Genomic DNA, 25,844 nt, shown 5'->3' on the forward strand with positions numbered 1-25,844 from the left:
GACAAGTCTCAAGTTCTCTATATGCAAGGATAGGGATTGAATACTCTGTCGTCTATTTAGACTGAACTCTTTGAATCACTGCCACAATGTGAAATCCTAGCCCCACTGAAGTCAATGGAAGTTTTGCCCTTGACTTCAACAGAGTCAGAATTTCACCCAAAGCATATGAGGAGCACCCATGATGAGGCCCCAATCTCAGGTAGGCCCTCTAGGTCATACTGGAAATACAAATATGTCCATAAAAGGACACTTCTGTAGGAGATCAAGAATGCTTTGGAAGTTAAGATTGCCAAGTCTAAACCACTCAGAAGGATCAAATATCTCTACTTGGGAACTAGACCATGATGGGTACACAGTGCTGAAAATACTATCCACTGTAAATAATTTTTCACATGCCCACCTTTATTTCTGAACAAAAAAGCACATCTCACATGCACCATCTGAAGATTTTAATAAAGTATTTAATTATCCAAGCACAAAACAAGCATCTGAACAGAACATATGAAATGGCTGAAAACTGCTTCAGCCCCAGATCCAGGTAACTCACATTTCTGAGTGAAGTTTGAGCCTTTAAAAAAGTTCAATTCTAGGCCAAGATTGAACAAATGTCAGCCACTATATGGCAATTATTTGAGGCAGTTACATGACAGATAATAGGGGTTTTTAGAATGGAAGCACCATCTTACCCTAGGCAGGTTAGTGATTGTTTTCATGGAATGAGAAAGGCTCTTTATGTAGCATGGAATAGGTCACAGAAGATCCATGAGAGGCACAAGTAACATTTAAAAGTTTCCTACTGAGCATATTATAGTTAAGCCCAACTCAAAAGAAGTGTTAAAAATGGATGCAGCTTAGCACATGTTCTTTTGGACAGCCTGAGTTGTGGTGCTCTCCTAATTCACGATTCATACTAAAATAATTATACTGTTAAATTATACTGTTAAAGGATGGCTAAGATCCAACTGGCAAGCAAAACATTACTCTTCAGAAACTGGATTTCTTCCTCAACCACTGAGCCATAAAGGGTACTAGTTTCTGCGGTTACTCATTTTCTACCCCTACATATACTTTTTCCCAAAAAACCTCTTCCCTCAACTTCAACTTGGCCTAAATAACAAAAACTAAGAGACCAAGAGAAGTATATTAAGATGTTCTCATAGTTGACCCCTTTACTATAAAATAAAATAGGATAAATTATTGTAATTATTCTATAGATCAAGTTAAGCTGTCTAAGACAAATGGAACGTTATACCAGCTGCTTGCTGGACTGCAGCACATACTGAAATGATGGATACTTAACTGCTGAAAGGGAAAATTAATATTCAAACAAGAATTTAAAAGGGAAAACATTTGGAGCAGCAAAACTGGAACAAGCTGAGAAAGCACAGAGACCCACTGCTAAGAATGCAGAACAGCAAGGAAGGAAGTTGCTATCTGCACAGTCATGGATTGACAATCCCAGAATCCCATCTGCAGAGTGATGACAATTTAATTTACTTTGGGAGAAAAGGGTTAATGGAATAAAGTGATAAGATTGATATAGCCAATGTCAATCTTTATTTGACGTCTCCAAGTGCAGTACATTAATTGTGTACATCAACAGAGTAGAAAAAAACAAAAATGAACTGAAAGACCGCTCAGGAAAGATCCCAGGGGTTAGGATGACACTTTCGGAAAGGGTATGTTGTCCACTTCATGGATGCCATCTTTGTCAATGAACCGGACGCTGAAAGAAGGCAGGTTCAGGATGAAGCGTTTCTGAAGCTGTTTAACAGACAGAGAGAGGGGAAAGATTTGTTCAAGGCTTAAGTGAAAAACATGTCTTGTCTTTGAGAGAGACATTGTTGCATGTCCTAAAAGCATTAGTTTCTGTCCTCCAATTTCTGTCCTGCTTCCGCTTTGTTTCTGTAACATTTCCGGACACCAAAACTAAGAAGTGCCTTTCATATTCAGGAACCCTGGAGAGCTAGAACTGACTGTGTTCTCTATGGAAGTCAGTTTGGAAATTAAATAGAAATGGGAGGGTTTGAATAGTCACCTTAAAGAATTATGTGGATTTTTACAAGTGGAAAAAAGCCACAAGCAGCAACATTTTAAGCTTACCAACTTGCATAAGCAAATATATTTTTTTCTGCTCTTATGAGTTTTAGTATTTACCTAAAATTCCTTTTGAACAAATCTGAAGCAGGACTTGGGATCTGAATAAGGAGCTTGCACACGCAGTGACGTAATATGTTAGACTCGATAAGAGAATAAACTTGTCATGCCCAAATTTATCTTGTTGTACATCTTAAAGAATTTGTCTTAAACTAGTACCTAACAAGAGAACAACTCTGTTGAAAAATTCACTTGACTGTGTGCCAGGGCTAAGTATTTAACAGGTCCCCACTGTACACACTGCTTGGGATATAAACTTGTCAATCGTGCATGAGACACTGGCAACATGGGCTCCCTCTCCCACAGTGCCTCTTATTTCAGCGTGAATTACCTCCCTTCTCTAACAAGGTTTTTCATTCAAGTTAAAGCGGAGAAGATTACAATCATTTTCTACATTACACTTAGATACAAACAGGCAAATATTTTAGAGGGGCCTGAGCTCCTCTGCTTGTGATGTATTTACATCTGTAAACTTCCCCACCCAATAACCAAACACATATGAGTTAAGGTCAAACCCTTTCTTAGGCAAATGCTGAAGTCACCTTTAGGGTAAGACACTTATGAGCTCATAATAAATGGTCAGTTTGATATACGGAGGATAACACCACTTCTTGCCTTGCTTGAGAGCAGGATGCCTTGATTACAGAAAATACAACGTGGTATTGTTTGTTCCTTGTATTAAGATGAACTGCATTGAGTAAAGAGGCCCTGCTGTCACGTTATTTTCTTTTATAGCTTATTTGTATGTTTTGAATTTTTGGGTTAGCATGCATTGATTACTAAGGGTGCACCAATATAGTGAGCACTTGAGACATTCTCGGTTTTAACTTGTTTAGTAGTAGTGATAATTGGAGATCCTGAGGTCACTGACTGAAACAAGACATGGAGGGCAAAATGTCAGCAGATCCTGCCCCATGTAGCACTGTATGGTAATAGACTAGCCTTCTTTTAAGATGATTCTTCACATGCCCCAAGTGTGTTCTTGGTTTACAAATAGTTACTTGGTAGGCCAACTTCTAGAAGAACTGGTCCTGCAGTTCTTGAGGTATATTCAAGGCAGGCTCCCTAGATTTTTGCACATTTCTAAAGCACATTTACAATGGCATCCAAAGTTAAGCAAATTAGTTGAACTTGGTAGTTTTTGTTGTGTCCCAGAAACCATGACATATGACAGCATATGTCAACAGCATATGACAGCAGCAAAGCTAGTGTGTACTTATCCAGCTACTGAGTTACCATGCGAGACTATCCTTTCAACTCACTAGCTGTAAGACATGTAATGGTCAGAGAACTATACGACACAACCTCTGTCAGGATAGGGTTGGGCAGCACACACCCAAGTAATTTGTAAAGTACTTTGCTAACTATTAGACACCACAATTGACAGTAAAGCTAATAATCTACTAAAAACCTTACATATCACCAAAATGCTTGTAAGGCCCTTTGCAGCAGACTTCTCCCCAGTAACACCAGTTTAACTCAAGTATCAGAGGGGTAGCCGTGTTAGTCTGGTTCTGTAGAAGCAGCAAAGAATCCTGTGGCACCTTATAGACTAACAGACGTTTTGCAGCATGAGCTTTCGTGGGTGAATGCCCACTTCTTCGGATGCAAGCAGTTTAACTCTTTAACCTCCAAGAGCCAATGGCACCGAGTACTGCTCTTCTAAAGATTTATGGTGTGAAAAGGATATTTTTGCTAAAGTTGCTGATCAACCGCTTCAGTGCCTGAGGTCAAGTTATTATCAGAGTTAAACTTGGTTATTCAACTTATGAACTAAGGGGTGAAAGCAGTTAAAAAATGTGTAATAGAAAAATAAACTTACCACAAGCACAGGGTAAGTATCAGAAGGATAAAAACATTTTAGGCAGAAATAACATAAAAAGACAAAAGTCAAGGGCTGTCTACATCAATATTATGTTAAGAATGGAAGGACCAGAAGTAAAGAAAAGCAATTAAGCTTAAAGTTTACATTCTGGAGGACATGAACCATGCTAAGACAACGTAAGTACCCACAAATCCTTTTCCTCAGTAGCTGGATACACATCTGGCCAATGTATATTTATTACCCCTTCTGGCAAAGGCAGGAAAAAAAAATGTGACAGAGGAACAGGAAAAATATCAGCAAATGAAGGCAAACAAACATTCCTTTCTCAAGATCACACAGGCCCAAGTCTTTGGCGACTCACCTCCTCTAGACATTTCTTAAGGAGCTCCATTGCCTCCTCGCGTGTGATACCTGAAGGAGAAAACACCCACAGATTGCTTTAGTTAGAGGCCATCTCTCTCAAGTCAATCTTTTTATTAAATTTAAACAACTTTTCAGCTGAGCACCAAAAAAACCCCTTCTTTCCAGTTCACAGAAAACACATTCCATATGTACTGAGGATGCCCTGCACTGAAGCACTCGCGCTACAAACAAGCCATTGAGAATCGATTTGTTATACCAATGGGAAGCATGACGGAATTTTGCCTCCCATGGCCAGGGACTGGGCTTCGGTGAAGTCCAGCCGTCTCTCTCTCCTTGAGTTTATTACAGTTTTAAATCAGCTCCATCTGTCCACAGCCGGCTGCAAGTCAGTGAAAGTGGGCGGGGATTGGTTTTAGTGCTACATTCCCTGCTGGGTATGAGCTTTAATAATGGGAAAGGCACGTGTGTGATGCTCCTGCTATTCTCACACATTAAGATAAAAAAATCAGCATTCAGTGGGGATGGCCAACTGTGACAACATATTGTACTTAATTTTTTTCCTTTTGGAAGGGGTGGGGAAAGAGAAGAAAGGCAGCATCGTTTCCAGGAGATGCAAGTAATGAAAAAATTACAGAGATGCATGTTTAGCATGCAGCCTACTTGGTTCAAGGTTCTTTTGTTCCCGTCTCACACCTGCTGCTCAGGTGGAATAAGCTCCAATTAGAAGAGAACTGCCAGATTCCTGCTGCACTGGTTGCAGGAGGCAGATAGAAATACTGCTAAAGGAAGGTCTCTACTATGAGTCAGTAAATTAAACTTTGCACACAAAATATTGCTGCCAATGGGTAAGGTGCTTTTGTGGCTAAAGTACAAGGAAGTCAGAAAAAGCTTAACTCTATTCCCAGCCCTGCAGACTTCCAATGTGGACAAGTCATTTCAGTTGTGTTTCAAGTTTCCTCATCTGTAAAATGGGGATAATGTCTCCTGGCAATCAGAGAGGCTAAGTTTGAATGTTTTTAAAGCACTGAGAGCTACAGATGTGCAAAGAATTATTCCTACTGTTTAGTGTTTACATCAGAAAAGGTTGCAAAGCACCCAAAACAAAGCATCCCCATACACCAGACCTGCAAAAGGATGAGATAAAGATATTAGAAAAGAGTGCAGTTTTATTTTTCTGTCTTTTTAATATGCTATGAATTGAGCTGATGCAAGTTATGGACAAATGGGAAACACGGCTGCACTCTGAAGAGGGACACTTCGGGAGATAATTGTATGCATATCATAGCCAGCAAACCAGGTAACATACAGCAGTAGCAGGGGTATTTGAACTATAGCTTGTAGAGGCAGATTCTAGTTAAAAATATCTTCCTGCCTCACTGTTTACTTTTGAGCACCATGATTTAACTACCATTTGTTAGTCTCTTAGTATCTGAAGATAGAAATGCTAAGTAGTAAATTATCAGTGCAACACCGGGGGCAAAAAGTCAATAGTACCCAAAATACTGCAGTCAAGCCATCAAAACATTATTTATTAGATGAAGATGGCCAGGAACTAACAGGTCAGTAATTCAGATTAAAAAAAAAATCTAACTTCCTAACTTTAAAACAGGAACTGCAAGCACGTGAAAAAAAAGTCTAGTGTCACTGCAGCCTCCATTTCTGCTGAAAAGCTAATCTATAGATTTTTAGATCTTAACTCCTGAATGAATATCTAATCTCTGTGCCTACTACAGCAACAGAACCAGGCAGAGTGACTCAACATGATGCACAAATCCGAGATCCCACTTTATTAAGCCTCTGATTTACTAGTCAGTAGAAAGAATTGTTTCTTTGCCATAGGCTTCATACTTACTTGGCTTGTAATAGCGGTCAAGAATGCTCAGGGTTAGGAATGCACCATATCCATGTGCTGCAAAGGGAGCTTTAGCCAGGGCTGCAAGGTAATCCATATAATAAAGGGCAGGGCCTTCGTGTTCATCATAGCCGGCCAAAAGAAGATTGACATGGTAAGGGGTCTGCAAGCAGAAACACAGAATTTTGATTAATGCAGCAATACTAACCAGCCTCCCCTCTACTGTCCCCCATAACATGTAGAGACCGGTAATCCAGCCCATTTCAATGTGCTCCTTTGGATACAAAGTGTTTCTAGCAACTGTGTAAATCGCTTCTGAGGAACACATTTGAATTCAAAACCCCAGAGTGGCTGAAATTTTGTTGTTGTTGGGAAGCAAACTTCTTTGCCCACTGCATTCCTTTCAAAGGTGTGACTCTTATTTTTCCCCTTCAATCTATTCCTTGGGACCCTTTCACTGTTAGTATTTCAATCTTATGGGGACAAATCATAATTAAAATAGTTTCACACCACCTGCCTTCATCTCAACAAAATGCTTGGATTTTTGACTATCAGCATGCAAGCACAATGTGGACTTTTTTGTCCGGTACAAAGTTGGTTAATTTAATATGCTGTTTGTTTAGTTACACTGAGTTAACTATGCAGCATTTTAAGCCAGTATGAAAACAGAATACAGTGTCAACAGTTTTATATATAATGTTACATTGTAACATTAATTGCCAATTAGACTTTTATTCCATTACCAAGTTTTCTAACCTGAATAAATTTGCTTCCATCTAAGATTGCAGACTCTGGCCCACTTTCTTGTTATCGTAAGATCAAAATAATCTAAGCCCCCCCCCCCCACACACAATCGCAAACATTTAAGAAATAAATATTTTCACTTTTTTTGTCCTTTAGGTATCAGAAATGGTTTGACAGATGCAGAGAATTAAGTGTTAGTCTGCTCCAGTTTAATTCTTTCCTCCCTATTCTTGTTTAAGACTTTAAACACAATCCATTAAATAAAGATGTTTTCATGTTTATTCTTTAGCCAAGACAGACCACCCATTTCCACTAATACAACCGTGCCTTTTACTAGGTTATAAATACAGATCTAGTAATTCTGCAAAGCCCCAGGAGTTTGCATCATGTTTTATATGGGTTATCATTTTCTTTAAAAACCTGTGTATTCTTATTGCATTTTCCACAGTGGGGAAGTGGTTGTGTAAGCACATAGCTATAGATATTCCAAACACATGTGAACACATTATATATGATTTCATACTGCGCGCGCACACACACACACACGATTACCAGTTTGCAAAGCACAGGCTCATAGAAGGAGTACATGGAATCACCATTTGCCTGCTCAACACTTTTACACTTTTAGTAGTTCCATACTGATTTTAATACTTAGCATTAATAAGAAACGGTCATTGCAAACAGTGTGTTCATTAGATTTTCAGAAAATTTAGATCAAACAAACCAGCCAGCCAGAGTAGGGAAGAATGACACCTACTACTAGTGCCAGAGCAGAGAGCAAACTCATTTTGAAAGTCTGGGATATGTGCAGTTGGTAGGAGCTTGTTTCTTATATAATTGGGACTGTAAACTAGGAAGTGATTAAATCCTTAGGAGCAAAACTGATTACTTCCAACATATCCTTCCCAGGGTGCTATCTGTAGTTATTCCGTCACACTGATTCCTTCAATGAGAAGTTATTAAAAATCTTTTAACAAAATAATACATTAGTATTACATGGTTGGGATAACATTAAGTTGAGACCACAAAACCGTGACAGTAAAGGACCTCATTGGATGCAAGTATTACAAAAAACCTTGAGTTGAAACAGTTTTTCAAATGAAATCATAGTGCTATAGTTTGAATGCCCTCCTCACAAAAGGAACTGAACAGGGTGCTGATCTTTCCCACTTCATGTACCAACATATCCTCATAAAACAGGTTAGCAAATTAATTCACTGAATGTTTTTGGACATTCTATTTCACTCCATTGCTTTTATTATATACGTTTTAAGGGTTCATCAAACTAACCAAGACAAGCTCATCTCAAGCTTAACAGGGCCAGCTGCATCCAAATACTGCAACACACCATATCTTTACAAGGCTTTTTGGTTTCCCCTTTCATTAGGGAAAGTAAGGACAGACAAATGACAGCCTCATTTACCTCAAAAATATAAACTTTTAAAAAGTGTTACTGAAAGATATTTCATGAAAGATTGTTTTAGTCATTCCAGAATCAAGTTGCTACACAAATGTATTAGTTTAATTAGCCTGTGTATTATCATTTATTTATGCTTAAACATCGCACATGCACACCAAAGTTGTCATTTAAAAGCCATGACACGCAGCACAGAAGACAACTCACAAATTATTGTGCTACTTCGAATTACCAACTTTTGCATGTGTGAGAAGCTTAAGCATAAATAAGTGGTGTCACAGACTAATTAAATCAATACAGCTGGGTAACAACTTGCAGTTTCTGAAATTCTTCTGCAGAAGCTCTATGAAACGTCTTTTGTTAGTGCTTTTTTTAAAATTTCAAATGTAAATAAATTATCTTATGCTAGTTTACTACTAGAGGAAGGTGGGGCTCAAACATTAGATAGTAAATAAAATGTGAAAATAATTATTTCTACATCCTTTCTAACTGATTAACACCCTTTGGGATGCATATAGTTCCTGACCTGTTTCAGAGTCTATGCTTACAAAGAAATGCAATATTAAAAGGGCATTTTCATACATTTTGGGGAGTAAAATTCACGTCTTCCACAGAAGAGCTCTCTTTTAAAGCTACATCTTTTCTTGATATCTAAAGTAATCTTCGCTTCCCGCTGCAGTGTCCACGACACTCACCTACTGCTAGAATTTTAAAGTATGCCAAGATTTGTTTCAAATCTAGCAGTTCAGGACTTGAATCCAAGGTCCCAGCAAGGCTACATTTTGGAATGTGGCACTCTAATAGGGAATTGTTTTGGGTTTTGTCACAACACTTTACTGGTTTTAAAACAAATATATATTTTCATATGTGAAAGTTAAAATGGTTTAAGTTGATTAACCTTAAAATATTTTAATTGCAATGGTAGTTGGAGCAAAAGGTAAAACACTAACCCAAGGACTGTGCCCTTAATGCCAGGTGCTGCAATTTTTCCTGTTGTGAAGGATTAAGGAACCAACTTCTAAAAACACTGGACCACAATGAAATACCAAACTCCCCATCTGTTGAATTATGTGCTTCTGACCCATCAACCCCACAATACTAAAATCAAACTTGTCCTACTCTTTTTTCAGTTATGCTGCAAATATCATGCAAAATATGAGCTTTCCAGTATCCAACAAGCTGACACTCCCATTTACCAGAAGCACCAGCCAAACAAATAAAATCAAATAGTATTTACCCCCAAAAGGGAGGAGGATCCAGAGACTCCAGAAGTTCACTAGGAACACTTTGCACTTTCTATGGAAAAATTAAGACCACAGATACTATAGCAATGGGCAGCATTACAAAACCCCAAGAAAACCTTCATATGAGCGTTAATGTTAAGCTTTTTAAAGTGCATGGTTCTCATCTTTCAGAGCATGGGCAGGCATGGTGGAAGCTTCCCCTACAACAAATCATCGCTGCACCTTAACATGGACCAGCAACAACCTTGCTAGTCTAGTACCGGGGTCCTCTTGCACCCTCAATTCTTCTATCCCTGGTCTTCCAACTCTGAGGTTTTCAGCAGAAAAGCACCAAGTCAGACATTTGTTAAATACTCTCCATATTGAACTTTAGTTTAGTAGCAGGATGTTTATCAATTTCAAACTAGGCATGGAATTTTGTTGCTAATTAACATGAGCAAGAGCTTTGAACTTTTTAGATTACAACTGTGATTACAAAGGTTTAACATGAGAGATGTTGGGCTAACACTTTGGGACTGAGTCAAAACAATGCATTTTTTCATCTCTCAAAAAATGCAAGCTTTCCCTTCAGTTAAAGGAAATATTTTCCATCCCCATCTAGCTTTGCACTCTATGCCGTTGGATTTAAAATAACTGCAGTGATTAAGAAGAGCGTGAAATTCTTCAGAATTTACAGCTGAAGAGAACAGTTGTGAGAAATACATTGAAACAACAAGATCAGTGACGGGAGGCTGGGCGGCGACAAGCAGCGGTGTGACATCTGGCGGAAGCCAAAGTCACAGCAAGGGGGAGAGAGAGGTGGGCGTGAGGAAGCATCCTGCCAAGCGTGGACAGCAAGAGAGGAATTGACAGTCTTCCTTTGGACTCAGTCCAGACCCTGCCACCTATAATTAAACATAACATCACAATAAGAAGCTGCACTTTAGAATTTGGGTTTTTTTAATTTAAACAATGTGCCGCAACTTAGTAAATGTACCAATCTTGGCACTAGCATTCCCAGCAGGTAAGTCATCTGGGAGGTTGGAGAAGGCAGTAGGTTGAGAAAGGAAACATAGCAATATTTTCTGCACCATTAAAAAATGGTACCAGAGATGTATGTATGTATATTTGTGCTGCAGCAGCCAAACAGGAACTGACAAAAGGTCTTTTCAGACACACACAAAAAATACACCGATCATGGCAAAGTGGGTACTCACCTGCGAGGGTGTATACCCAGTATGAGGAGCGCTGCACATCAGAAGTGATCAATCAGAATTAAACACTTCCCTAACCAGTACAGCATCAACAGTTCAACCTGGGAGACATTTACAATAAAGCCCGTTGTCTCCTCCCTGGGAGTGTAAAGGGGCCTTCAAGTGAGTGAACATTGCCAGAGTAGTGTGAAGAGCCCTTCCCGTAAATAAGAATCAGGTTCTATGATCCCAATGGAAAGTCTGACTTCTACTCTGAGTTTAGGCAGAGTTCCACCAGAAATAAACCATGGACCCCTCCCATAAGCTAAGCTAAGGGTATGTCCACACTGGGGTGGGGTGAGGTGGGGGAAGCTATACGGTTCAACTCGAGTTGCTAACCTGACTTGCCATGTCTTCACTGCTATATTAACCTGAGTTAAAAAACACACTTTCCTTTTTTTGCAGTGTAGATATATTTGGCTTCATTTTCACATTCCATACAGAAAACTAAGGCCTTGTCTAGACACAGTTTTACACCATTTAGTTAAACTGGTGTAAACCCAGGTGGAGGTTCTTATTTTGGTTTAAAAATGGCTTACTTTAGTTCAGCTGTTTCTAACAGAATTAAACTAAACCAAGAGAATCCTGGTTTAAAAACAAAATAAGAGCATCTACAGAGCATTAACCCAATTGAAACTGATTTTTTTTTTAAATCACACCTGAAACTAAAACAGCACAAATGCACATGTAGACAAGCCCCAAGTCTAATTGCCAATCAATTAAGTGTCAGAGTGTAAGGTTTAAAGAGTTGAAAAAGTACCAGTTATAGCTATTGCTGTGCATCTTCAGGATTGCAGTGCAACACCACAAACTTGACTTAAATTAACATTAGCTGTTGTCCATCTGCAAAGAGGTGGACCATTTCCTTGTTGCTACACATGATTTTATACTCCAGCAGCAGCTCCAAGTTTGCGTGCTTTCTTGTTAAAGGTGCAGCCATATTGTAATTAGAGGGGTTTCAAAATTTAATGACTTAAAATGTAACATGGCACAGATGCCTTATTATACCAGCTAGTTAACACAGTATTTGTTTTCTCCATTCATTTCACTTGCTAATCCAAAACGCTGTCTCTACCCAGCAAATAAAGCTCACAGATAAAATCACTGACTGTCCAATGGCAAAATGTAACCCCTGTGTTTGCTAATCAGTAGTGGTTTTAAGGGGAATTCAGGCAATATTCAATATTTTGGAGCAGTCTCCACATGTTGAAGCAGAATTACATGCTGCAAGGTAAATGTAGCAAGTTATGAATGCTAAACACTCAGCGAGTGCTAGAAATATGAATAACTATGATTGCAGAGCATTACATTAATGCTGGATCATCCACAGAGACAGACAATGAATTCAAGCTAGCTGAAGTGGTGAGGGACACAGATGGTGGTTAATAGTGTAGAACATGCCTCAGTTTGGGTTGGGCTGTAACACTCAAATACCCTGCAGAATATTGTTTCAATATAACACACAAAGATCAAAATATCTATTTCAGTTGGTGAAATTCACTGAAGTAGACCCAGTGCAAAACACCAAGGCCCCTGTGTTGCCTTCACTGTGTAACATGGACAGCCACAAAACCAGGAAACAGCTACGAAGTGAAAAGATTATATGAGATGTCCCCTCTCTCCTCCGCATCTGGCACTTCTGTAAACACACTGTCAGCAAAAAAGGGGAGGGGCCAGAAAGGAGGACAACTACCCAACCAGCAAGCTCCACCCTCTCAAGGACCCAAAACCGAAGATTCGTTAATGCAGCTCCTCTGTGATCTGCAACCCCCACTGAACAGGTCAGAGCACAAAGGCTGCCAATACCAACTGCCATGGGGGAGTGGGTTGTGAATAACAACAACAACTGAATGGAGCACACAAGAAGAGTTTCTATGGTCAGGGCACCTTGGGACTGAGGCATTCCACAAGTGAACGACCTCCTGGAAATTTTCTTGTCTTTCCTCTGCTTGCAATACAACACCTATGGGTCCCTCAAAGTAGGGAGTGGGAGAATACAGCCCAACCACATATCCAGTCCCAGGAGACTATTCTGTGAGTTTTACCCCCCACCTCCATCACTTTCCACATGAAGGAGTGTCAATTACTAATTATAACAGGAAATTGGGAGTTGGATCCCTGTGTTGCATTTCTGACTGACAACTCCGTGACCTTGGGCAAGTTGCTTCACTGCTCTGTGCCTCAGTTTGCCCATTTTTGTAAAATGGAGATATTATTTATTCACCTTCCTAAAGTGATCTGAAATCCCTGGGAGGATGCAAAGTATTGTCAAAGTTAGACCAAGGTTTCAATAACAAAGCAGCACCAAGTGTTTCTTATACAGCAGACGCACAATGCTCAAGCTCAGATATAGTAAACTCTTCTAGATTTTGTAACCCACTAAAGTGATTTAAAGGCTACTGCATATTAATGACTAAACGCTCATATGTCCTGTTCATACTCAACTTTCTTCCCGTTCAGACTTGTACCTTGTAACACTGGTTAGCCAGAATAAACCCAATAATTGAGGTATCCCAGATACATGTGAATGGGGCCCAAGCACCTTTTGGCACAGAGCCAGTTCGCAACCTATTTGGAAAGACAGTGTTGAGAAGTGTTCGGGATTTAACTCACCAATGCCAAATCATAGGTATTAAGACAGTTTCCATTATCAGATTCTCAATAACTAAAACAAATGGTGTTTATTCTGATGATACACTGATTAGAAAAATTATCTACTGGTTTTAGAGCTAAAGTTATAGATTTAAGACAGCTGTGAGGGGTTAGTGTGAAACTCCTTAACGAGTAGATATTCAGAAAAATTAGGGATGGAGTAGACCTACAGGGTCTTTTTCAAAGCCAAAATCTTTCATATAATATCACTATACTTCCAATGGGACTATTTAGCACAGAAACAGGGATTTCTGATCTCAGCAGGCACCTAACTGGGTAGCACATACTCTCTAGGAGTGAGAAAGCAACACCTTCTCACATACAATCCTCCTGAGAGAGGGGATTTACACCTGAAAACTCATAACTGTATCAGCACTGTGATGGGCAAAACAGCAAGTTAAAAAAAATTCTAGTTAATTTAAACCAGCATAGCTCAGAGTACAACCTCCAACAGCAATACTGAAACAGGGGAGAGATTCTATAGCCCGGCTCTTCCTAAAGGCCGGCCCAACATAAAAGGTAGGACTTTTGAGGGTACAAGTGAAGGAAAAGGCAGAAGGGATCATGGATGAACTACACCCAAAAGTTGGAGTAAGGTAATACCAAAATACAAATTAGGGGATGTTTTCTAACTTGCCTGCTCCCCTGCCCCCAAAATTAGGGGAATAATCAGAGATTAGTAAAGTCATCGTCCTTTATAAAACTCTAGTTTCAGGTGTTCAGCCCACTAAGGTAACATTTCCCATTGCCAGACCTACATAATCTGTGCAGATACATGATCCCGAGTTTAAAGTGTCCACTTATGTCAGTACAGAGCAGAAGCCACATGCAACTCAGGTTCAGTCATAAGTGACTTTCCAAAATACAATATTAAGGAATAAATTGGGGTTGGGCATGGCAAATTGGTTTACACATTCCATTCTTGGCTACCTGATAAAACCTTTTCATATTGGCCTGGCCAAGTATTAGCTATTAGCCAAGGGTCTAGGCTCAACTCAACTTGCAGGGAACTTTCCACACGTTGCTATGCATCAAGATGAAAATATATATTTAAACCTGTAGGTAAACAACCTAGTCCCTTCCCCACAAAGTATAATTTAGCTTGGCATATATAGCCATAAAACATAATATAACCAACAGTATTAGATTAATAGACTTCCAGAGTCCTATGTGAATGATTTCTTTGTACAAAGCACTACTGGCTATATTTTTATTGATTCTAATTGGGTCAGAACAGGTACAGAAATATAACAAACATCTTATAAGTGATTGAGCAAAGAATATAACTTTCTGATGCCAATGTTTGTAGCTTTGTGTTGAAAGCTCCACACTTTCATACAAGCACTAAGTGCTAAGTTTCAAAAGATGATAGTGTTCTCCCTACAGTACAGAGATCCCTGTAGTGTGACAGTGGTGTCAAAGTGCGCCATTTGCTCGGGGGCACTGCCATCTGCAGCAGCACAACATTTTGTCTCCGGTAAATAAACACATCTGCCTTTGCCAGTGTCCTCCCCACTGTGCTGCCCATCTGGAGCAGGTGAGCTGGAAGGCAAGCCCAGGCACAGGGAGGAGGGGGGATGCAGAGAGGATCAGGCCTCAAGGGACATGGCACATAGAGGAAGAAGACAGTGCCGCATCATGTCACATCCTGCTAACCGCATTTGCCAAAAAGCATGTTAAATTATTACCCTCGTTAGTGATATTTTTATCATATGTAACAAATGGCTGTCTGTGCTTAAGTAGGCAGGACATTCAAAGTCAATTTCACCTATGCCATCTGCTATGAGGGTCCTGTGACCTTGAGACAAGTAATCAGCCTCTTACGCAACTGACAGACAAGGCTGTATATGCACAACGGAAGGAGGAGAATCACAATACTGCTTCTAATGTCACTCATGGAAACTCAGAACAGCTCCATGCAAACATACTAGCCTTTCAAAATGTGAACATTTGAATGAAAGTTAAAATAAGTATAATTTTTATAGAACTCACATCTACAGTCCAATTTGTATCCATTTAATTTCACACATTTCTAAACAGAATGCGGTGTGGTTTAAACAGAGGACTGGGAGTCAGGACTCCTGTATTTTATTCCCAACTCTGTATGAACTTGCGCTAGTCAAAACCGTGCTGAGCCTCAGGTCTCCCCTTCTTCCACCCCTCTTTTGTCTTGTTCATTTATACTGAAAGCTCTTCGGGGAAGGCTCTATGTACATACGGGGCCTAACAACAGGGCTTTGATCTGGGTTGGGGCCCATAGGTACTACCCTAATACAAATAATGAACACTGATTGCAAGCTTGAAAAAGGTTCCCTGGGAAATTTCTATAAAATGTCCTAGCAATAAACAAATCTCATCCCCTGTTCCTCCCCATACAAACGTATTTGTTCAACTTAATTCACAGCATCAATTCTCTTGTTTTCCTCTCTTCTTTTGTGTGAAGAATATACATGTGCCAGGCAGAGGACTGTTGAAATCCTTAAACTTGTATATTTAGATATCACTTTGCCCTTCTGTAACAACTTCCAGCGAAGAATTTTATAGCACTTTATAAGCAGTGAATTAAGCCTCCTCTCCTTGTGAGGTACCCAAGGATTACATATTTCTACTCAATACTCATTTTATAACTGGGGAAAAGTGAGGCACAGAAGTGGATATTTGACCTTAAACATGTCACATGGCAAGCCAACAGCAAGTGTAGAACTCAGAAGTCCTGACTTCCTCACTATAACTGCCAAGCATCAAAGGGCACTTCTATAAGGCATCTGAATGATGAATGAGAAGACAGCATGTATTAGCAATGCTCTGAAATATTACCTTACGTCAGTCATTACACTCTGCTAACTCGAAAAAACAGCTTCAACTTGGTTTTGATATTTACTGAAAGCTTCATGTCTCTATTTACAAAAGGGGCTTGTTTTGCTAAGTACATCGAATAGCTTTGCTCTATTAAAACATTTTGGGAGAAGATTAAACGGATTCAATGCATTTGCATGAGAAGTGATTGTCTTATCTCGATTTTAAAGGGGCTTAATTCACTTAGCTGTCTGGTATTTATGACAAAATGTTTACTGGGCCCAAAGCTGGAATCTTAACACTGTAGTTGTATTAGTTGCCAATAAGTGAGGTGATAGGCACTTTAACAAGAAGAAAAAAAAAGCAAACCATAGCTTACAATCTCCATAAAACAGACCACTTTGATGAGGAAAAACCCATAGCTAAAGAAAGAAGAGACCTCTCAGTTACAGAGTTCATCCATCTGCAAGTGAAAGTTATTCCCCAGTAATTCATAGTGGGTAGTTAGCAGACATTTGGTCGTCACCAAGACCCTGGATTCTGGACCATATCCCAACTCCTATGCCACGCTTTGAAAACAATCAATCAGATCATGATAAAAACAAAATCTGAAGCTTTTCACAGGCTGAAAACTTCCCCTCTTATATTGCTTCTATCCATTTTCCATTTGGAAATACAGAGATATAGATAATCAAAATGAATAGTAGCAGGGCTAACAGAGTAGCCATTTGGGGAAAGATATTAAATGATATCTAACATTTTTAGTGTCCTTAACATGAAAACACAAACAAGCCTATTATAAAAATAGGTAAAAGTCCTTTCACAGGTAACACTTTACAGAAAATAGAACAGTTGTCAATGTCATCTCCTTAAAACTGAACACAATGTTATTGTAGCTATTATATAACTAGTAATTCAGGAGAACCTTAATTTGCCAAATATCTCCAGGGTCTCCAAACCAATAGGGTTTTTTTAAAAAGAGAACACGAAACAACTAACACAAGCAGACAAAGATGGACAACAGGAGGCACTACTGTTGTACAGTAATTCTTTATTCATACCATCGAAATTATTTAGGGCATAATATAGCATGGTAGTATAATGAAGATACAGGAACCACCAGGGTGGATCTTAACACATGTATCTCATAATGGCAATAGTTTTTAAGGTACTTTGTGAGGTTTATATTTTTCAGATAAGGCATTTCAGAAATTTGGGTTTAAGGAAAAAACAGGTTTGACTATACGCAAGTTACATCAAGCAACTGTGAAGTAAAAATCTACTGACGCTAAATGAGAAATTGCTAAAATGATCTGCACCAAGCGCAAGAAGAGAGCAAGAAATTACAAAGTGAAAGTGAACTATATAAAACTGATAAAAAAAAAGGGAAATGTCTTCTCCACCCCTTTTGTAGCAACAAAACCTGATTGCTCTCAAGGGTCTCAGTTCCTCACTACTCACTGTGGGGAGTCTGTGGCTTCACTAACTCAGACCATACTCAAATCATTTGCTTGTTTCAGAAGAAGAGACACAAACTTGGCCAGTCACATGTTATTTTCATTTTTATTTTGTGTTTTCTGCCCTCGAGCATTCAGTCATGTGTAAGCACATGTTTAAATTGTGAGCCTGAGGGAAAAAAACTAAACAAAAATATTGCTGAGAAAAAAAGCGGTTGCAGTAGAAAGGGATGTAGGGAGGGAAAAGGGCAAACATTGTTAGATTTTTGCGAGAAGGCCATAGTAACGCCAGTCATTGCTAGTATGCCTCAGTTATTACTTACCCGACTGCGTAGGTAGTCAGCCAAGTTTCTGCGTGTAAAGTTTGCTGCTGCAGTAGGAGACAACTCATACCCTTATATAAGAAACAAATGCATTTATGAGGAAACTGGAGTGCAAATGCATCATTCTTACTGATTTACTTTCACTATATGTTTCATAATAAAACAGAAAGGCAACATCATTGAGGGCAATTCCAAGTTCTTATTCTAGCTCTGACAACCTATTTATGATGTTCTCTTTACCTCTGTCTACATTTTCCCTATGTTAACTGGGAATAATTATACTGACCTATATCAATAGGGTGCTAAGGATTCAAATTACTCATATCTGTACAGGGATTCAAAATACAAAGCCCTAGAAAAGTGCAGAATATTACACATCTGTATTCTGAATATTTTTTCACACACTCTGTATCCCAAAAATGGTGTGGAGTTAAAAAGGAGAGACATGAAGAGGAATAGAGAAGATGTTTTTCACCCAGGATTTGAAAACAGATGGAAAGTTCCTGCATTTCCTCTAAATCACAGTGTATGCCTACACACCAATTAACTATTCACAGCTGACCCAGGTCAGCTGACTTGGACTGTGGGGCTATAAAATTGCTATGTAGACGTTTGGGTTCGAGCTGAAGCCCGAGCTCTCCCCTTTCTAACAGCTAGGCTATCCTCCCTGTTTTGTACAGACCAAAGTGTACAAATTCTGGTGTGTAATTATATTGGGGCATATTATTGATAGGGAAGGGAAATTTTTAAAAAAAAAATTGATTTAAGAAATGAATTATTGAAATCGAAATGGAGACATTTTATATATATATTTCAGCAGGAATTAGCTTTTTATGAATATATAAACCTGGGTGGATTCAATGCCAAGTATTCAAGCCCCTACCTACCTATCCTGCCCTCATCATCATATTTACCTGAGAAACCCAGAAACTAGAGAGACTTTAAGAAAATGAAGTGTAGCCCCCCTCAAACACCAACCAGAAATAATCTAATAGTTATCTTTAAAGAGACAACAACTTTATTAAGACTCACCCCTTATATTTGAATATTTTTGAATTACTTGTTAGAAGCAACTCCTAAAATTACTAAAACTAAAAAAATTAGTATATTTCACAGTACTTTTTATACAAGTTTTACTGTTTCCCTTGTAGAGAATCTGTTTATTAGTTTTTCCTGTTTGTGCGAGTTCTTCACACAGCAACAGGAAAGATCTTTTTAAAAAAGGTTTGCAATAAACTGTAAACCCACAAAAACTGGCATGGTCACTAAGGGACAGTGTAATACTCATATATATTTTATTAACCCCCCCCCCCCCCCCACACACACACACGATTTCCAGCTGTCCTTTAAACTCTCAGTATCAAGGATACTGAGCCTCTAACAACATGCAGACATATTAGCTCTCATTCATATAATTATAAAACATGACCTTTTGTGCTTACTACACTTTAAAACAAACCCAGTAAGGAACTGTTTTGAGTTCTGGTTTTGTACTTACCATTTCTCATTTTATAGAGCTGAACATTTTTCTGGATGTACTCTGCAAACTGCACAGTGTCTCCAGCTTCCCCCACACACAACAGCAAGATCTTCTCACTCATTTTAAACATCTTATCATGGTCTAGGCAACGAGACAAGAACAAACACTGCAGTCATCAGCAAGAATATGCTGTTTTGCCAATACCATAGCAGTTTCACAATTTATTTAATAAGTACCAAATTAAAGGATTTTAATCACTCAATTATGCTAATCAAAGCATCCCAACTAAATTAGAATATTCAGCTTCTCTTGGTCTCTCAACTTAATCTGTTGCATAGTGTTCCTATATGCTGTTAAAACCTGTCACACTTCAGAGAAGTGACTGCATTTCAGTGGTTAATGCAGCGCCCTACATCTACTTTGAATCAGTGTATGGTCCCAGTTGTGCAATGGGATCCATGCTGACAGCCCCTGCACCTACAGGGAGCACTCATGGAGACAATGGTGCTCAACACCAGGGTCCACATGTGCAGATCCAAGAGCAGAACCTGGAACAAAATTTTGAAGTGCTTTGATATACTTCAGGAGGAAGATGCCACAGAAATGCAAGGTGTTACTCATGTACCAATGTTGGTTAAAACTGCACAAATACAGAACAATACATTTAAAAAAATTAAGTATTAGCTCTTTCATTCTATTATTTACTAACCAATAAAATATTCAAGAATTTTGCTTGATAAGCTATTAGGTTTTACTTTATATAAATACATGAAGTGTTAGGGCAAGTGTAATTCTGGTTAGAGTTGAAACATGTGAACACATTAAGCAAAGAGAAATTATGAAAAATGTAGGATCAAAGTATATGTCAAAAGACTTCCTTTTCCTAGGACATCCAGATCCACTAACAGCTGTTTCAGAAGGGAGTAATTTGGATAGACAACGCTTGACAAGCAAAACCACTTATTTTAAAATACAGGGGTAGTCAGTGTCATGACTGAACTCTATTAGAACACTGGTAATAAGAAAAAATAATAAATATTGATTACAAATTGCAAAAATAGCCCATTGAAAAGCAACAAAAACATTAAACTGTAAACCAGAATTCTTCCCTGGAAATCAAAACTTTAAAACTGTAATTTTCTGAGGTATTTTTCAAATCTCAGCTATGAGAACAAAACCATAGGAACACAATTTTGTACTACTCCTAATACTGTAATCTTATCTGACCACCAGTCTGCTTTAACTAGATAAGATAGATAAATATTCAAGCAGATGTTAGTGCCTAAGGAAAACTGCTTCTCCATATTCAGGCTTCGTCTACAGAACAACAGTCAGAAATCTCCATATCTGAATCTCACTTTCACTTTCAATTTACTAAATACTGCTGAATAATCTTCCCTGGAAGACATGCTTGAAAGCTTCTGAAATGTCACAATCCTTTAATAGGATTTGGAGAGTATTATGCAGTTGTTAAATACTTTAAAAGTCGCTTCCGAGTGTTCAGGGATTGCTATTCAGATTGATCATTCTCTGTAATTTGTTTACAATTTGAAGGAAAAAAACCTACCAAATACCAATATTTTATATGAATATTGTTATTACACAAAGTAAAACTATTTCCCCATGTTTATTTCCCCCTCCCCTACAGTTCCTCACACCTTCTTGTCAACTTCTGGAAATGGGCCATTTTGATTACCACTGCAAAAAGTTTTTTTTCCTCTCCTGCTGGTAATAGCTCATCTTAACTGATCACTCTTGTTAGAGTGTGTATGGAAACACCCATTGTTTCATGTTCTCTGAGCATGTATGTATTTGTGTGTGTGTATATATATATATATATCTTCCTACTGTATTTTCCACTGCATGCATCCGATGAAGTGGGTTCTAGCCCACAAAAGCTTATGCTCAAATAAATGTGTTAGTCTCTAAGGTGCCACAACTACTCCTGTTCTTTTTGCCGATACAGCCTAACAAGGCTGCTACTCTGATACCTATATCTTACTGTTTTTCAAATTAGGATTAATAAATCCCACATCACTATGTTTGCCTGAACAGACTAAATAAATTCCAACAGGAATTAAACATGGCTAGTTTACAAAACAAACTTTTGAAAAACGTTGTCTGTATTTGGTAATATTTAGAGTAAAAACTGCAATTTATTACAGCGATTTCTCCCTAACTTGGTGTCCTGTTTATGAAACAAGAACACTGCCTCTGTTCATTTTTGTAGACATGAAGTAAGATGTAATGGTCAGATTCATCTAGCAGCATAGCTAACTTTTGCAATTTTATTGAAATGCTCCCAATATTTGGGGGGAAGGTGTGGTGTTTAGTTTGCTTTATTTTTAAAGTCCCAGCTGCTAGATTCATGTGATTATGTGAGAGTATACATTTTTAAAGAAAGGAAGTTTAACCCGCCTTGTGGAAGAAAAACACTTGAAAGTAGAACTGCATTAACATGAAGGCTCAACTGTGAACATGAAGGCTGAAACCCAAAGTCAAATTAAAAACTTTTTTTTAATCTCATGGTTTTGGGGGCCTTTTTCTCCAGGCTTGTGGCTGACAACACAGATTTAGTACAACTTTTTAAGAGGAAAAAATTATATGTGGAACATGAACAGCTGGCTGCACTTGGTTTACTTTGCTAATGTAGAACTCAGTCCCACAAACATGTGCGTAGCTTTGTGCATGCGAGTAGTTCCACTGACTACATGTAAGTGCTTGCAGGATCAGGCCTTGAAATCCAGTGTGCAGTGGGGAAATTTTAAAAAGTCCCCACCACCAGCTGTAACACTAGTTCAACTGAACCACAGTTAAAGTTGGTAGAAACCCTAATGTATATAAGACTTATGTCTGGACCCATGTTTTCTACCCCCCTTCAATTAGGCTTACTTTTTAATAGGGTTAACTAAAACAATAGTAAAAACAGGTCCACCCATGGAAACCTTGGGTCCCACTGGGTCAAATGAAACTGGGGGAAATATTTTATACATTTTTCAAGTGTAGACATAGTCAATTTCCGTTGGATAAAGGCTCAGAAAGAAAGTAAAACCTAGGAACATGTAGTATCTGTACTATTCTCCAACACTTGAGTGGATAAAAAGGTACACATGTTCAGGTAACTGTTATTGTTCAGATGACTCAGCATTCTAGCACCAGTTTTTAATAATGAAAAAAGTTAGAAGTGAAAAGACCAAAATAATGGGTGCTTTATAGAACCTGAAGATCAGCAAAAGCTCCCTGTAATATATCTTTTCATCTTCAGTTGTTACATGTGCACAATCTGAGATACAAAGTTAACTCTTTTGGTCTCACTCAGCTCTCTCACATGAGCAGTTATGGAGGTTTTTCTATTTGAAGTAACTTAGAAATGGGCTGACAACTTAGCTGTTGGCTCTTACATCTTCCAAGAGCTAACGCTTTACAGATGCTCATTTTGCTGAACAGCTCTCAAGTATCTTTTCACTTCTATGCTGCCCCTCATGGAAGGGAGGAGAGCCAAATAGAAGTCAGAAAAACCACTACACCATTAGCCATGAAATCTCTCCTTAAAACTCACCTTTGCTGTGATGCCTACGCAATGCTCAACAATGGCTAAACAGTGGGTATACTGTGACTATTGCTTATTATACCAACCATGATAATTTCATCGATACCTTGACCTCCCTGCTGCTTCTTTTTCTCCACCAGTTGCCTACACATCTTGTATTTAAATACTCTATGCTGCTGGGATAGAGTTTTCTTTTATAAACGTGTGCAGTGCCAAGCACAAGGGAACCCTAACCTGGGTCTCTAAGCTCTACTGCAAGAGACTGAGGTGACAAATTCATGAATTCACTGTAGAACCAATACAGAATAAATAAAAATATCTAAAGTCACAGTAGAGAAAATAGGAGATGAATTGCTTTTTGAAAACTTTTCCCCTCTGCCAAGTTTGCTACACTGTGAAAATACCTTTCCAGTGGGCAGTTAGCAGCTACACAATACACTTTTTGGGGCAGGGGCCCTGCCCTGCCAGGTGGCTGCATTGCGTGCAGCGTAATGGAACCCCGATTCTCATCAGGGCCCCTGGGTGGTTTCACAAGACGCCACCACACATCTTGATGAACAGCTTGTTTTTTAAATAAGAAAAGCAAGTTCCTTCGGGTCCTTAAAGGTAACCTGCTTCCCGGTGCAAAGGGGCATGAACAGTAAATGGTGACACAGCAGCAGGTGCACAAGGGGGCAGGGATCTCCCAGAGGGCTGCAGACATGTACCAGACCCCTGGGCTCTGCAGCAGGGGGGAGGGGAAGAGATCTTTATCTCCCCCCGCCCCCCGCCGAGCAGCTGCCCCCTCATCCCAGCCCCCCTCCCTCAGCTACTGCCCCGCGACTCTCGTGCCCCCCCGCGAGGGGCAGCCCGGCCCCACACCGCCCCCGGCCCCGCCTCTCACCGTGCTTCATCTGGACGATGCTGGAGGCCGCCACCGTGTCGGAAGCCACCAGGATGTAGTCGGGGCCCTGGATGCCGATCAGGTACTCCATGGCCGGGGCGTTACGGGGCAGGGGCGGGCGGGTGCGCGCGCGCGGTTCTTCCTCAGGCCCGGGCCGGCGGCAGCTTCCCTCCCCTCCGCCGCGCGACGTGACACAGCGAGGCCGCACGGCCGGCGCAGGGGGATGACGCACTCGCCCGCTCTCGCGAGAGTCCCGCTCACATGCCCACCACGTGACCACAGACGCTCCAGCCAGCGACCTCTGACCCCCGCCCCTTACCCCGGGTCTGGGGATTCTGCCCTTCTTCCGCCCCCACCTCACCGCCCTTTTCTTTTTTCCTGCCGTGTCCTCTGTGCTTCCGTGCTGCTGCGCCCGCCCCGCCCCCCCGGGAAACAGAGGCCTGGGTCCCCTGCCGGGGGGGGGCTTGGGTCCCCCAAAGCCCCCCTCCCCCCGTCCTTTCTCACCCCCCTGCAGTGTCTGAGCACCTGGCTCGGGGGCAGGCTGGCTGGCTGCGGGGTGTTGGCTGCCCCTTCACCCCCAGGGGGCTCCAGGCATTCCTGGGCGACAGGCCCGTGGCGGGTGCCTGGCAGGCCGCGAGGAGCACGGAGCCGCATGTGTTTCCTTCGGGCAGGCTCGGGGTGGCAGGACTAGGAGGGCGTCGCCATCACCACCTTCACCTACTCATCCACCCTACTGAGCAGGGCGTATCATCACCGTATTTCTACATTCAACACCCTAGTCAGTCACTAGACCAAACTCTTGTTGATCTGACAAGAAGAATATAAGAAATATCTAGATTGGGTCAGACCAATGGTCCGTCTCGCTCAGTATCCTGTCTTCCGACAGTGGCCAGTGCCAGGTTTTTTCATAAGGAATGTACAGAAGAGGGAATTTATTGGGTGATCCATCCCCTGTTGTCCAATTCCATTTTCTGGAAGTTGGAGGTTTACCTCATTCAGAGCATGTGGTTGTGTACTGGACCATCTTGGCTAATAGCCATTGATGGACCTATGCTCTATGAACTTATCTGGACAATACACTTCCTGCAGTGGTTGTATGCCAGTCTGGAGTACTCTGTGCAGGTCAGGAAAGTATTCCGCAATCACAGCCCAAAGGGAGAAATAGCCACTCCGTAATCTTTTCCTACATCAAGCTAATCTGGTGAGTGTGACACCCTGGCACCCCAATATTCACCGCTGTCATGTAATTAGGATATGTTTTGTACAAAGTATGCCATGTGAGGTATCATTCTAAAAGTCTTGATCTGCTAGACATTACTATCTCATTCGATTGCATGTGCTATCATCGCATGTGAAGTTATGAAGTTTAGCTATGTATGTGTTACTGAAACATGTTGTTAGGTTGAAAACACCCACAAGCAGCCTTTCAGGTACAACGGTAAAAAGGCCAAACAATGTTAAGGTTTATTGAGGAAATGCACACAAGCACAAGGATTACCCCAGAAACTGGGTACAATAGAAACCTCTCAGAGACAGCACTACACAATGGGAACTGTTTGACCCAGGTCACAGCAAAAGAGCTTTCCAGCAAGTGGGAAGAACATATAAAAGGGGGACAATGACATAATGATGATACCTCACTCCTCTTACAACAACACACCTGGAAACCCCTGAGGAACAAAGATGGAACTGGGGGAAGTGATGGTCCCAGGCTAGAGGGATTTCTAGCCTGTGTATGAAAACCTGGGAAACCCAAGCTTGAAAAGCCAAGGTAGGTTGTGCCTTAAGAATCTGCCAGCCTGTTTATCACTCAGGATGAGAATTTGCTAAGTCATTTCTAGTGTGTTAAGCTGAGTTTGTGGTTTTGTT

General features: G+C 40.2%; 1 protein-coding gene across 1 annotated transcript; it reads right to left on the reverse strand.

Moving 5' to 3' along the window:
- Positions 1-1,534: 1,534 nt before the first annotated feature.
- On the reverse strand, positions 1,535-24,284 carry PSMB2 (proteasome 20S subunit beta 2). Its single transcript, XM_039511652.1, has 6 exons — positions 23,976-24,284; positions 19,561-19,683; positions 18,063-18,133; positions 6,198-6,360; positions 4,344-4,393; positions 1,535-1,764 (listed from the first exon to the last, which is right to left on the reverse strand). Exons 1-6 carry the CDS (start codon positions 24,064-24,066, stop codon positions 1,657-1,659), a joined length of 606 nt encoding a protein of 201 aa, XP_039367586.1. The 5' UTR covers positions 24,067-24,284; the 3' UTR covers positions 1,535-1,656.
- Positions 24,285-25,844: the final 1,560 nt, after the last annotated feature.

This window comes from Mauremys reevesii, linkage group 23 (assembly GCF_016161935.1).
Source record: "Mauremys reevesii isolate NIE-2019 linkage group 23, ASM1616193v1, whole genome shotgun sequence".
In the NCBI taxonomy this organism is placed as follows: domain Eukaryota; kingdom Metazoa; phylum Chordata; order Testudines; family Geoemydidae; genus Mauremys; species Mauremys reevesii.

Excerpts from the sequence above, each read along its gene's own strand:
- PSMB2 (XM_039511652.1), bottom strand. The coding sequence starts at position 24,066 with ATGGAGTACCTGATCGGCATCCAGGGCCCCGACTACATCCTGGTGGCT. Across the intron at positions 6,361-18,062 it reads CTGACTACCTACGCAGTCGG|ACCCCTTACCATGTCAATCT; the intron begins GTAAGTAATAAC and ends TTCTGCTTGCAG. Across the intron at positions 4,394-6,197 it reads TGACCGCTATTACAAGCCAA|GTATCACACGCGAGGAGGCA; the intron begins GTAAGTATGAAG and ends TTTCTCCTTCAG.